At 30.7% G+C, this 13,226-nt stretch overlaps 4 protein-coding genes and 1 long non-coding RNA gene across 12 annotated transcripts in view; 2 read left to right on the top strand and 3 right to left on the bottom strand.

Annotated features, from left to right (window-relative positions):
- The window catches only part of LOC132907296 (uncharacterized), a 61,673-nt gene that overhangs the window by 27,228 nt on the left and 21,219 nt on the right, over positions 1 to 13,226 (top strand). The gene's annotated exons all lie outside the window — the stretch shown is intronic.
- Positions 39 to 4,999, bottom strand: LOC132907260 (fructose-bisphosphate aldolase-like). Of its 2 annotated transcripts, none has more exons than XM_060960201.1 (6): positions 4,591 to 4,999; positions 3,469 to 3,681; positions 2,982 to 3,298; positions 1,397 to 1,616; positions 969 to 1,148; positions 39 to 859 (listed from the first exon to the last, which is right to left on the bottom strand). In XM_060960201.1, exons 1-6 carry the CDS (start codon positions 4,627 to 4,629, stop codon positions 713 to 715), a joined length of 1,116 nt encoding a protein of 371 aa, XP_060816184.1. In that variant the 5' UTR covers positions 4,630 to 4,999; the 3' UTR covers positions 39 to 712. The 2 variants fall into 2 exon arrangements, with proteins under 2 accessions (XP_060816184.1, XP_060816175.1); XM_060960192.1 differs by having other exon boundaries at positions 39 to 869; positions 948 to 1,148; positions 4,591 to 4,996.
- LOC132907213 (ADP-ribosylation factor-like protein 6-interacting protein 4) lies at positions 5,094 to 7,208 on the top strand. Its single transcript, XM_060960085.1, has 3 exons — positions 5,094 to 5,344; positions 5,402 to 6,551; positions 6,634 to 7,208. Exons 2-3 carry the CDS (start codon positions 5,422 to 5,424, stop codon positions 6,761 to 6,763), a joined length of 1,260 nt encoding a protein of 419 aa, XP_060816068.1. The 5' UTR covers positions 5,094 to 5,344; positions 5,402 to 5,421; the 3' UTR covers positions 6,764 to 7,208.
- LOC132907196 (RING finger and transmembrane domain-containing protein 2) lies at positions 7,405 to 9,421 on the bottom strand. Of its 3 annotated transcripts, none has more exons than XM_060960054.1 (5): positions 9,069 to 9,421; positions 8,892 to 8,986; positions 8,098 to 8,811; positions 7,815 to 8,030; positions 7,405 to 7,740 (listed from the first exon to the last, which is right to left on the bottom strand). In XM_060960054.1, exons 1-5 carry the CDS (start codon positions 9,091 to 9,093, stop codon positions 7,507 to 7,509), a joined length of 1,284 nt encoding a protein of 427 aa, XP_060816037.1. In that variant the 5' UTR covers positions 9,094 to 9,421; the 3' UTR covers positions 7,405 to 7,506. The 3 variants fall into 3 exon arrangements, with proteins under 3 accessions (XP_060816037.1, XP_060816045.1, XP_060816053.1); XM_060960062.1 differs by having other exon boundaries at positions 8,892 to 8,973; XM_060960070.1 differs by lacking the exon at positions 8,892 to 8,986.
- LOC132907154 (citrate synthase, mitochondrial-like) lies at positions 9,716 to 13,208 on the bottom strand. 5 transcript variants are annotated; one of them, XM_060959960.1, is made up of 9 exons: positions 12,996 to 13,208; positions 12,674 to 12,928; positions 12,100 to 12,312; positions 11,671 to 12,009; positions 11,156 to 11,361; positions 10,705 to 10,837; positions 10,398 to 10,592; positions 10,122 to 10,223; positions 9,716 to 10,046 (listed from the first exon to the last, which is right to left on the bottom strand). In XM_060959960.1, the coding sequence occupies exons 2-9, from the start codon at positions 12,779 to 12,781 to the stop codon at positions 9,837 to 9,839; spliced, it is 1,506 nt and encodes a 501-aa protein (XP_060815943.1). In that variant the 5' UTR covers positions 12,782 to 12,928; positions 12,996 to 13,208; the 3' UTR covers positions 9,716 to 9,836. The 5 variants fall into 5 exon arrangements, with proteins under 5 accessions (XP_060815943.1, XP_060815961.1, XP_060815933.1 ...); XM_060959978.1 differs by having other exon boundaries at positions 12,654 to 13,208; XM_060959950.1 differs by having other exon boundaries at positions 12,674 to 13,208.

Raw genomic sequence — 13,226 nt, 5'->3', positions numbered from 1 at the left:
AAAGATACTTCCTTGAATAAATTAAAATACCGCATGTGTTCGTTTAACATCTTTGTATTTATTTTTTACATAATTCTATTGTTTATTTTCCAAGACAACGAATTAAAAATAAATGTGTCCAAGTGGGATGTCATATTTAATAATTGCTTCATAGCTACGACACTGTCAAGTATACGTGCTGGTGATCCCGTCCATAAAGCCTAGAAAGATAAGGGGGACATGGGAATTGGTGGGGATTCATGGAAATGACGACGTATCGACCCTTAAATAACGGACCAAATTCCCGAACGTTATACGACTCAACTCGCACGTACCGTCGCGGAAGCCTTCAATTGAGAGCCTCTGGTTTAGAGGTCAGTCAAGGGCACCTTTCGTGACATTCGTCGAATTTACTAACGAAATTTTTCGATGTAAGGTTGACTTACCCTCACACACACATTATGAAACGTACTGCTTCTTGTTGAAACGTCTTTATCATTACGTGATACAGTTCATTGATAAGATGTGTTCATGAGATGTCATTTCATGATGACGTAGTCATGATCTGACGTTCAAGGTGTTCGAGTGAATTGATAAGCAATCACATGTAATTGGAATTTGCATGATGCAACTGAAGATTGAATATTAAAAAGAATTCTGATATTCGTTTCCACACAGGTATAATTATAACTTCGTAACTTTTAATTGGATATTTGTTAACTGATCGATAATTTTAACGAGAATTCCTAGTGCACACGCCGTTTTCAGGTTCTAATTCTCCTAACGAAGCTTGGGAGCAGAGCTTCGCTCTTTCTAAAAATGCTGCTTGAGCATCTTGCACTTTATCTGGATTTCCTTTCCACGTTTTCAATGCTGCATTCTTTGAAAAGTAAGATTATTGGCAGAACTTTCGTATTTTATAAATAAATGAACTGTGAAATTATGAGAAAGTTTTCTATTCTAATATGAGTTAGGATATTTGAAGATACTTGTAAAGCACGTCCGTAGCAAAACGTAAGAGGCCAAGGCTTTCTCCCTTCGTAAGCGTTAATAGCGTTTAAATTTAAAACAGCATCTTCATCCGATTGTCCTCCGCTTAGAAATATAACCGCTGGTACTGCTGGCGGCACTGTCCTCTGTAAAGCTGCTAACGTATGTTCGGCAATAATCTGTACATATGTTTTAATAATTTGTAATTAAAAAATACCAAATATAATGCTACAGTTCCACATTTCACTTTAGATTGTTTAAATTATTTTTATGTTAATAGAATATCGTGTTGGGTATTGCAGAATTCAGAAGAAATTCGAACTACAATAGGTAGTTAACAATCGCGTACAAAATTATAAGATACGAAACTTTATATAACAATTGAAATTGTTTAACAGATATTATATAAGTAAAGTAGATATTGTACCTGCGGCGAACAATTGGTAGAATTTTTTATTCCCGACAAAACCATCGCTACCTTTAGGATTATACCTTCGAGATAGATACGATGCTCTTGTAAAATACGAATCAAAATAGACAGTACTTCTTCGTGAACTTCTAACGCTCTATTTATTCCATGGGTACGGTTTAATATTTCGGGTTCTATTATAGGTACCATTCGTGCACTCTGACATATACTGGCATATCTGCGAAAAATAAATTGTCTAGTTATATTACATAAATACATATTTGAAGTACTTACGAGTTTTGTCAGTAAAATTTATTATATTGATAAACAAGGTGTTCAACGAAATGGCATGCAGGATTTTTCAAGCAATTCCGAGAGTATAAAAAAAAGATATTTCAAACAAAAGTTGATCTGTTTTGAATCTGATCCTTTATAGCAATATGCGATTATAAAAGCAGTGGAATTTGTAGCTGATTCAAAACAGATCAACTTTTGTTTGAAATACTTTTGTTATTAGTTACATTGTTATAAAATATTATTTTGTTAAAAGTCATTTCGACTTTTTTAAATGACGTGATGTATGTTTGATTTCATGGCATTGTAGCTGATGCCGAGACGAATTGGACGATCTATAATAGAACAACCTCCAGAAAACCTTGAGTTCAGAAATCTTGAATTTACTAATTCATGGGAATCGATCAGACGTTTGCAATAATGTTTATGTTGTCAACAAATTGCAAAAAATGACTAAAGTACTTTTCATTCAACAGAGGATAATTGTTATTTTAACTTTTCTACATCAGATTGTATATTGGATCTCCTATCCGTATATTTGTGCCTATAATAAATGTTCAAATTGCATGCCACTTACCGCGATATAAAGTTTCATTCTTTTCAGTAAATTTTAAATAAATTAATCAGAACGGATTAACTTTTGTTTGAAATGAAAAATCGTGCATACCATTTCGCTGAATACCCTCTAGATTCGAATGTACAGAAAATAATTTGTACAATTAATAATAAAGTTAATTTATTTGCAGAAGAAGCAAAAAATGTATCCAGTTAAGATACCGATAATGTATGTACATATGTCACGATTGATCATGTCGAATCATTTAAAAATTTGTAATTATAACGTAGAATTGATAATATGACGCAAATAAGTATATACTTTCTTTCTTAATGCCACTGCCTATCGTAAACATCGAAGGGATCAAAGTGCAAGAATAGAGATTCTCCTTCAGCCGTTGACTTGTTTAATAGAAATATTAACATTACTATTTTCAAATTAACAGTTTTCTGAATGCAACTTATGTTGAAACAAGCCATAATATTTGGTGCAGAATATGCTTAAAAAATGCACACATAAGGAAATAACAAAAATCCTACTTAATTTGATTTCTGATTTAACTTGTCTCTTCAATTCCAAAAGTGCAATTTGATTAATTTTCTTCGATACAGAAAGGAACGTAGGTATTTAACAATTCGGGTCACTTTGCTTAGGTTTGTTAGGTAAATAAAGAAAGAAAATAGAATTTGCATTTTTGCAGTTAATTGATTCTATTGCAATTAAAATGGTAACGTGTGTTCGTCAAAATTGAACCTTGCAAGGACGTTCGCATTCGTAACCATGGCCAGTTGACTCGGCGTGGTCTCTGAGATTGTGAATGTGCATCTCCATTTAGTGAAGTGACAGCCATCTCGTTTATATTGAATGCATCTCTCTTGCAAATTGTCCAGGCCTTCCGTAGTATTCTCGTCCTTCGAACTAAATAATGGGACCAAGCCCTTATCGACCTTAATGCCGGGTACGACATCTCTCTGACGTAGCAATTCGATCAATTCGACGTCATCGGATGTTTTCTGATAAACTGTCTCGTGATGCAGAATAACAGCACTTATGTATTTTGAAAATTGAGACTGCGGTAAAAAAGCGTAAATACAAGCGAATCAAACTTTCATTGCGATATGATACCGTAAAGTACGAGAATTGAAGGTGATTGAATAGCTATCATATTATATTTCATGATATCCCGTTTATAGGTTAGATAAGCAAATAAAATCTGCAGATTACAGTATAATGAGTTCACCTTATCTGCGGTGAACAACATTTGCCGATAATCGCGACGATTAATTTCGGTATTTTCCACGCCGATCTCGTCGAATCGTTCTTGAAAAGTTGAAGGAGACTCGTCACAAGCTAGCAGTCCTTTTCCTGGTACTACGATCGCGTCTACGATTTTGCGCAACTCTTGGCAAAGAGCTGGTTCTAACTCCGTGTATTTAGTAATGGGCGATGATATCTTCAATAAATATATAACAATTTTTGACGAAATTTTATGTGACTTTAAAATAAAGTTAAATTAACATTAATATCCTAATTCATTCACATTATAATGTACGGTTGTATCGTAATTGTAAGTAAACGATATTTCTATAGTGATATTACATTTTTCAAGCAAAATAGTTAAAAGAAAAAAATGCTGTTTTGAAATTAAATTATGTGCAAGAAGTTAATGGGAATTGATAAAATTATCATTTGTTGAGCAAATGATTTCTTGATACGTACATTAAAGAATCGAAAACTATAATTAAAATAATTTTTGTAACACTAGAAGGAAAAGAGTGAAATTTTTCATAACTTCAGGACTATGAACGAAGTTGGGAAGGTCAACAACCGTGTTGGCACTCGGACAAGTTATATTTAATTTCGAATAACAATCACTGAGCGTTCTAATCCTATAATGTTGTAGCGAACAACAGACATTTATTTAGTACGACTCTTACACTTTCTAAGGGTAATAATCATTATCAAACATTGATATAACGGCAACAAAGTTCAATGACGATATAAAATATTATAGCGTAATCACAATTACGCTTTTAAACTGTTGATTTCTTTTTAAGTTTAGATAATTTAACATTGGTAAACATTTTTTGAGCGTGTTAGTAATAAATTAATCGTTTTACGTCTACATATTTATTATTTGCACACAGAGCAATTAATATTTTTTTTAAAGAGAAGGTTTCGTTATAAAATTGAGTTTTTTTTGTTAATGCTAAATTGTATATCATGAAATAGGTCCAATACGATTTTTATGAAATTTTTATTTTGTATATATCTTTTACTACTGGTAAAATTTGGTAGTGATTTAAAAAAGTAATTTCATAGTAATAAAGATAATAATAATAATAGTAGGTTAATGACTTACTTTGTCTCTGCAGTTACATTTATCCCCCAAACGCTTCATTATTTTAAGTACGTAAATAACGCCAAGAATTTTAGAATGATAATAAAAATTAGGTGTATTTTTATTTTAATATAGGAACCATATTGATAGAAATTTTAATAAAAATTTGATACTGAAGTGAAAAGAGATAAAACAATTGAAAATTTATTATCTACATAAGAGTAGAATACAAGTTTCTTGCAACAATCAAAATGCGATAATAAGGAAATCAAGAACCTTTTTCTAAAGAGTTACAGTAATATTTAGTCATGGAAAACAGTAAATATGTTTAAGAAATAAATTTTAGTAAGAGAAAAGATACGGTCAGTTGTTAAATTAAAGATTAAAATATTTCATTTACGTGATGTTTGTAAACCAAGCGCCTAATTATAGGAACTAATAAACCATTGCCAATGGATGAAAATGTAGTAACAAAAAACCCTAAATATCTTACGTCACTATATCATGAAAAATTGCCTTAAGTTTTGACAAATTTTTGAAATGGAAATCGATGAAGGAGACTTTTGTAATTTGTTATATCGAGGTTAGTTACGTACTAGCGGGACGTACTAGAATATTGATAGTGCATATGCATTTAAAAACTATTTTATAGTATTTTGTTGTCAACGTATCCGCTTATATGTGGTTCTTTTATATTATTTCGTATGAGAACACTTCGTAGTAAAAAAAACTTTCAATTATAATGTAGGAGGTTAATCGTAGATGGGATTAAACGGTAAATAAATGTTAAAAGACATAATATCTAAGTTTAATACGAATTTAATTGAATTAGAGAATTAATAACACGTTACGATGAGTAATAGAGAAAAAGGTGATTTACGACCAGAACAATGTATAAAATTGAAAGACGAAAAAGAGAGGAAACATTCACTGTCCTCACAGAGTGATGACTCTGATTCTAAGAAAAAAAGACGTAACACTTGCAGTAAGGACAAAAGGAAAAAGTCAAAGCATAGGACTAGTTCTAGCAGCTCCAGTTCATCCAGTGTTTCCAGCCATGAGGTTAAGCACCAAAACGATAGGGAAAAGAGAAGCGACAAGTGGGATAAAAGATATGAAAATGGTGTTAGACCATATCGACAGAATCCAAGGGACGGCAGGGGATATTATAAAGGGAGGAGTGGATACTTGGATAATCGTAAACGTACTTTTGGATATCGACCTTATAAACATTCTGGATTCTATGATAGAAATAGACACAATAATTCACAATATAATAGGTATAATAATGAAAGGAGAGGTAATAGGTTCTTAAATCATAACAGTAGAAGACCACCTTATGATAGGTCTAGAAGTAGAAGCACTATGGATCATGATCATCAAAGAAACATAAAGGATTCTAGTGAACAATCTAGGGAGAGTGAATCGAAGGAAAGATATGTGAAACAAACTAGTGCTGAAAAAGCAGAGTTAAAAAGGAAAGATACAGATGAGACTCATATAAAAGGAAAGGAAAAGAAAAGAGATGAAGACATACAAGATAAAGCTGACCATATTCGCAAGAAATCAAAGAGGAAAAGATCTTTGTCATCCTCAAGTTCCTCAAGCATTAGCAGTAGTACTGACAGTACTAGCAGCAGTTCTAGTAGTAACAGTAGCAGCAGTAGTTGTAGTAGTAGCAGTACAGATACCTCTGAGGATGAGAAAAAACGCAAAAAAGCAAGAAGAAAAGCTAAAAAACTAAAAAAGGCTATGAAAAAGCGTAGGAAGAAGAAAAGGATGAAGAAAAAATTGAAGAAGAAATTGAAAAAATCTAAGAAAAAAACACGAAATACTGAAAAATCCAAAGAAAGTGTTTCTAAAGATAATTCACAAGAAGTATCTGAAAAGTCAAAGGCAATGGCACCAATGACAAAAGAGGAATGGGAGAAAAAGCAGAGTGTAATACGTAGAGTTTATGATGAAGAAACTGGAAGATACAGGTATTTTTAATAAAAAATGCAAATATATTAACAATATGTAAATAAAAAATATATGTTTATATGTAACTTAATGCTTTCACAGGTTAATTAAAGGTGATGGAGAAGTCTTAGAAGAACTAGTAAGTAGGGAGCGTCATAAAGAGATAAATAAGCAAGCAACTAAAGGCGATGGAGAGTACTTCCAAGCACGCTTGAAAGCCAGTGTTTTATGAACTATTTTTCTATGTATGCTAAAAAAATACCCTTATATAATAATTACTTTATTGTCAGTGTTAAAATCCTGTATGACAATATGTTTTGTAATGTCTCAGAGGAAATACTTATATGTTGTACATCAATGAAACCTGTCTATAGTGTGATTTTATATTACATGCACACAACGTTTTATCTAAGACGTTAATGACCAAATGTTGAAATATAATCAGCAACGAATATAATTTAGATTCTAAGCCAGTTTTATATAGTTATATATTTTTCACACTATGACAATTTGTGTTCATTATCATGTATGAAATAAAAAAAACCACACCTTTGAATACATTATAAAGACTAAACACAATGTAATAATATGTATGAAGAAAATTTGTAATTATTCATTATTTCGATGAACCACTTATATTATTTTCATAAATAAACAATTAATTAATAATTGGTAAATCAAGATATAAATTTTATTTTCTTATATGAATAATTTTCTTGTTTCATATATACAAATTATATTACACATCTGTTAAATTTATATAACATTCCGATAATTTTTTTTTAATTATCGAAATATAAAGATTACTTTTTTTCTATGGATATCAGGATAACTGATAAGTGATTAATGTAAAGATAACATTATTATAAAGCATTTAGAAAAGTTTTGTTTTATGTATATTAAATGCTTAATACAAATTCTTATTGAGTACAATTAATAGTGAAAAAATACAATTTCATATATTATATATGAGAGTCAATACAGCTGAACAAGAAGGCTTGTATGACCATCTCGATACAAAAGATCATCCGCGATTATTGCTCGACATAAGGGGCACGAATATTCTTGATTCAACCAAGTTAAAACACATGTCTCACAAAAAATATGCTTACATTGCAATCTCACGGGCATTGAATATTGATCGTGACAAATTGCACAAATTCCACCGGATGCTATTAATTGCTCTTTCGATGGCGATACTCCTAAATTCTGTAATTCAGTTAATTATTAATTTTGTTTTATAAATTTATATTCTTTTATTTACTATAAAGTATGAAACATACCACATTTTGAAATAGTTTCCAAATAGCAGTTTGAAATAATTTTATACACGAAAATAAATCAGTTCCTTTGCTTACTATATACAATAAAGAAAGTAATACTCCAAAGATCTTTTCTGAACCTTGATAACTTTCAAAAAAATAATATAACCATGGTTGAATAGGTGCAACACATCGGGAAAGTTGAGATGATGCCTCCACCATAACAAAATATTTTCCCTAAAATAACATTGTCATTTGATTTCCTAATTAACTAATAATATTTAATAACCATAGTAGAACTTACCCTTTTTCGAAGAGCCAAAAGTTTTGAAGGCAAACATGTTAAAAAAACTTTAAAAATAATAGTAATCAATTTCAAAACAAGATCTTTTATTAAAACTGACCACAGTAATTCCCAAATGCTAAGAGATTGTGTATATGAAAAAAATAGATATGTATCATATTCAAAATGAATAAAAACTATACATCCAATAATATAACACGTAATAACTAAGAGTGATAGCCAACTTTTATTGTTTTGTTTTGCAATTTCACGTTTTACAACGTTATTAGTATAATTAAATACAACAACTAATACTATAAAGTTTAATATATTGGCTCTGTGATCATACAGGCCTTTGGCAAAAAGAATAAGAACAAAAGGAATATATCTTTTAAGTCCTTTAAAGAATGCACGTGTTCGTGGACTAATTCGCACTGCCTCTGCTGTAGTGTCTTCTATATCATTGTTATTATTGTTGTTATTATGATTAATAACATTATTACTATTATTATTTTGGCTTTCACCCACAACTTCATTAGCAGCCTCACGAATATTATTTAAAAAATTGTCTGTTGCAGTTGTTTGATGATGATGATGATTATCATGAACTGAAACATCATTCATTGATTGATCTTCAACATCAATGATATAATTATCAGATGAAAGAGGTACAGGCTCTATAGGAGTTTGAACTCTTTGAATGTTCAATAATGTGCTTAATGAAATGCCTGGTTGCTGCAAGTATAAATAATTAAATTAATATTATGTTTGTATAAAAATTTGTAAGATACATATTAAAAATACATTTGTAATACATTTTCTATAAGGGGCCTAATTTCATCTATAGTAGAAGATATATTATTTGAAAATATTCTAGAATGTTCCATTGTTGTGTTTCTGAAATTTAAATCTTTTATGCAAATAGATGGTATAGATTGACGTAAACACAAAAATTATTATCAACATGTACAGCACGAAAAATATATACATACAGCATAAAACTTTTTCATTACGCATTCTTTAGGAAGCATCGATTAACGTCAAGATAAATTATCTTAAGTCTTTAGAAATATAATTATATAATTAGTATTAACACATTTGATAAACTGCAGAGTAGAAGAAAAAACATTTTCGTATACTAAAAATCTAATATTAGGACGTATAACCACAAAAAGGAACCGACATACTAGAGTTTTGTATCAAATTCATTTCATAATTGAATATTTAATTTAAAACTCATTACAAAACATTAACTTTTATACTTTCTACATTACTGTACTTTGATAGATAATTTTAAAAGTTTGATTCATAATTTTTGACGTAGGAAGATATCGAATTGCGCCATTTTCTTTAAGATTATTCTTAATCGATACGTATGTACCATCAGAGCTATGAATATAAACACGTACAAGCGCCAGGTTTAAAATTATAACTTGCTAATTAATTCGTTCAATAAGTACTTCATGCATAGGTATAAAATATATGTGGATAACTTTGTTAAGTTTCACATTATCTGCTTTTCATCATTTACTATAAATTAAAGTAAATTTCAATTTTGTGGTCGTTCAATGATTAAACAAAAATTTCTGTAGACTTGAAATATTTTAAATAATTAATAATAAGATATACTACATTAAAGTTTGATGAAAATTCACATAATTTATGTATAATATAATAATTTATACACGCGTACATTATGTTTAATACTGTATATGACAAATATTGTTGGTTTAATATTGTTGGCAAAAATTTAAGAAACTTTATTTCCGAATATTTTTTGTATGCTTCCCTCGTTTACGTTTTCCTCTTGTCCCTTGGATAGAATTTAAATAAGAATAAGTGCATTTGGATGTTGGTTGTTCAACCGAAGCATTAACAGCTCTTGTCCAAATGATCGATGCAACTGCACCCAAAGCTCGCGACATGCACAGTAATATTTGATTGAATTCCATGTCTTTCAGCCCATAGAACTTGCGCAATAAATGTAGAATAAATTACAATCATAGTATAAATAGGTGAAAATTAAAATAAAATTGTTATTATACTTGAAAAATAGGTGCAGCAATTGCATTTTGTTCGGGATAAATATTTTTTCCTTTTGCAGATTTCATCATTGTAGAAAGAATTTTAGTGATGGTTTGTGACAACTAGGAGTAAGAATACAACTATCAATTTTTTGCTTAGTAACTCTGAGAGGTAAAAGAAGTTAATTAAAAAATACAAGTTCGAGTAAGAAGTTCATGGACTTAAATCCTACATATTCGAGAAGAACTATGAATAAAACTAAAGATACCCAATACGTATACATTACACATGTATACCTTTACACCAGAATCATTTGGTAAATGTTCTCTTGCATAATTTTCCAATACGGCGTATTTCGGATCGCAAATCTCTGCTTCTTTGTAACCAGCTAATTTATCCCTTTGAATTACACTGGTTATATAGTTCCTTAACTTTTCCTCCTTCGATTCTTGGCCAAGAAGGCGCTGTATTTTTGTTTGGAATTCCATATACTAGTTCATTAAGGTAATAATTATTTACGAGTAGTTATATGTTTTATATCGATAATAATTCTTGTAATTATTGTAGAATTATTCAATTAATCGAAATCGAAAACGTCATTACTTCTGAAATTGTGCCGCTTTTAGGTTCCTCGGTATATGCTAAAGCTCCTGCTGCAAGAGCCTGGTTGACGTATGATTGAGAAGCACCGAGTATTTCTGTAACATGAACGCCAGGTATTCCGCCATTTTCATCTCTATAAAAGTATTTTGTGCTATAAATTCTATAAATGAAAGGGTGTATATAGCGATAAAAGGAAATTTTTAAAATTCTAGTTTAAGTAGTTTATGGAATATTTCTATAATATGAACGCCAACGCTTCTGTCATTTTCATTCCATAAAAGTACCTTGTAACATAGATTTTATAAATCAAAGTATGCATCAACAATCGCATTTTTTAAAAATGCGCGCAATCGTACTTCTAGAGAATCGCGAGGAAAGAAGCTTTTAAAATCTTGATTTGTAACATTCTTTTAAATTATTTCTTGTATATAAAGATATGTAATTTACTTACGCGTTCAGAACAATGTATAATCGAAGGAAGTCCATCAACGATTTCTTGTGGTTTTTCGAAATGTCAAATGCGTTACATAAACATTCTGATAAAAATTGTATCCAGTCGCCGTTCTCTTCTTCCAAGTTCTTCAATTCGCCTTTAGCGATTAGACCGACTATTGCCGGTAGCGTTGCTAGTAATTCCATACTATCTTCATACATGTACTTGAAGCATAAATAATAAACCTCATAAAGGAAATTTCAACTTTCAACAAATTCAATCAAATATTTTAATCCGACTTCGTTACTCAAATCTTTTATACTTTGTCGTTTCCTAGCTTTAAAGCATATTCCATTTGATTCTTTTCTTAACTCGTTAAATAGAAAGGAAGGTAACGCAAGGAGAATTAGTTGTTAATTCTGACTACAAAAGTGTAATTATATAGTATTCATAGTATTCGATGTACACTAAAGAGCCCGTCTTTAAATTCAAGTCTACTATAAAAACATTATCAGTTAGATATTAAAACTCACTTCCCAATGAGTATAACTCAAGGCGCCATTTTTTAAAGCTTCATTCATGTGACTGCGAGAATCAAAAACGGTAAGAGCCACTGACAGTTTTCCAAGAGGAGACGTTGTTTTTGGTAACGTTTGAAGCACGGAACCGACGATTCCACCACCTGGTCCTGACCACCAATCTTTCTTCTTTTGACGTCGTGTAGACCAATCAGCGATTAGCGATGCTGTTTGTTCTTGCGTTGGAATATCCCCGGTTAAAAGCAACCAAAATACAGATTCCGCACTTGGCGACTTTCCTTCTCGAGGTAACAGCGTAACAACTTCCGGTATCGTTAGTCCCCTATATCTAATCTGCACAAAATGAAATTTTTCACTTTTAATTCTGTATTAAAGTGGTTAATTTCGTTTAGAAAGAAATGTGTTATAGTATAAAAACGTCACCCCATATTTTGGATCAATCTCAGAAGTTTCTCTAACCATAGTGTTCACTCCATTTAATCCTTGATAAATATTTTCCACGGTGATCTGACTGATCACCGACGATCCATGTTCTTGACGGATATTTCTCAATATATCATAGTGTATGGGAATCTTTTCACACAAAGCCTCCTTCAAGTTTACGCTTGTGCTAGGAACACCTCTCGTTGTACTCACCTTAACATTTAATTCATTGTTTTCATATCCTTGCAAAAGTATAATATGTTCTTGTAATAATGGTAAAAAATATATCATTGTTTTTTCCTTTCTGTTCTTTTAAAATAACGGTTAACAAATTTATTTGTCAAGTGGCATATAACAAATCAAATAAAGACAAATCATTATCTATGCGGAGAAGGAACTTTAAGGTAATTTATTTCCAGTAAAGAGATATTTTTATATAATTGAAAGCATAAATGGTATCATATTCGCTTTCTATTTATAGACCTTCGAGTTATCAATATTGCAGATAGCGATAAAAATTTTGAAAAGCAAATTGGCTGCGAGTAACCTCGTACATCGGTAAATCAATTCCAACCGTCAATACGTGTCGTTGTCCGTGGAAGTTAATGTCGCTGTAATTCTTCATATTCTTTAGAATCACCGTTCGCACGAGGAATCGCAGTCCTCTCCAAGGCTGAAGCATCTTTCCCAAATTCGTCTTCTAAGAAAATCCTCAAACGTAGATTTTTATCATTTTTATAATGAAATATTGTTAGAACGTTAAGAGGAGACTGATCAATCACATTATTTGTTTACTGCTTTTTAGTCTTAGCCTTACGTAAATTTATTTCTGCAAAATATAGTATGAAATTTAGTCATTGCTTCGTTCCAAATTAAGAAAACAGAGGTCGTATTACAATGATATTTTTTGTTGCAATATTTAGGCGGTGATGTTCTTTTGTTTACTTCTTGTTTCCTGAACGTTTGCTATCACAAAGTTTTATGTCCATATGTAGATATTATTCTGTCTTTGAAAACGCAAAACATTAAACATTAATCATTGATACCTATTGTTGGTAATAACTTTTAATGATACTTAAAGGAATATTTTTAATTATCAGTATTTCCATTTTTTTTTTTTTTTTTTT

The sequence above is a fragment of the Bombus pascuorum genome, chromosome 1 (assembly GCF_905332965.1).
Source record: "Bombus pascuorum chromosome 1, iyBomPasc1.1, whole genome shotgun sequence".
Classification (NCBI taxonomy): domain Eukaryota; kingdom Metazoa; phylum Arthropoda; class Insecta; order Hymenoptera; family Apidae; genus Bombus; species Bombus pascuorum.
This window is presented reverse-complemented; position numbering and strand designations above follow the sequence as displayed.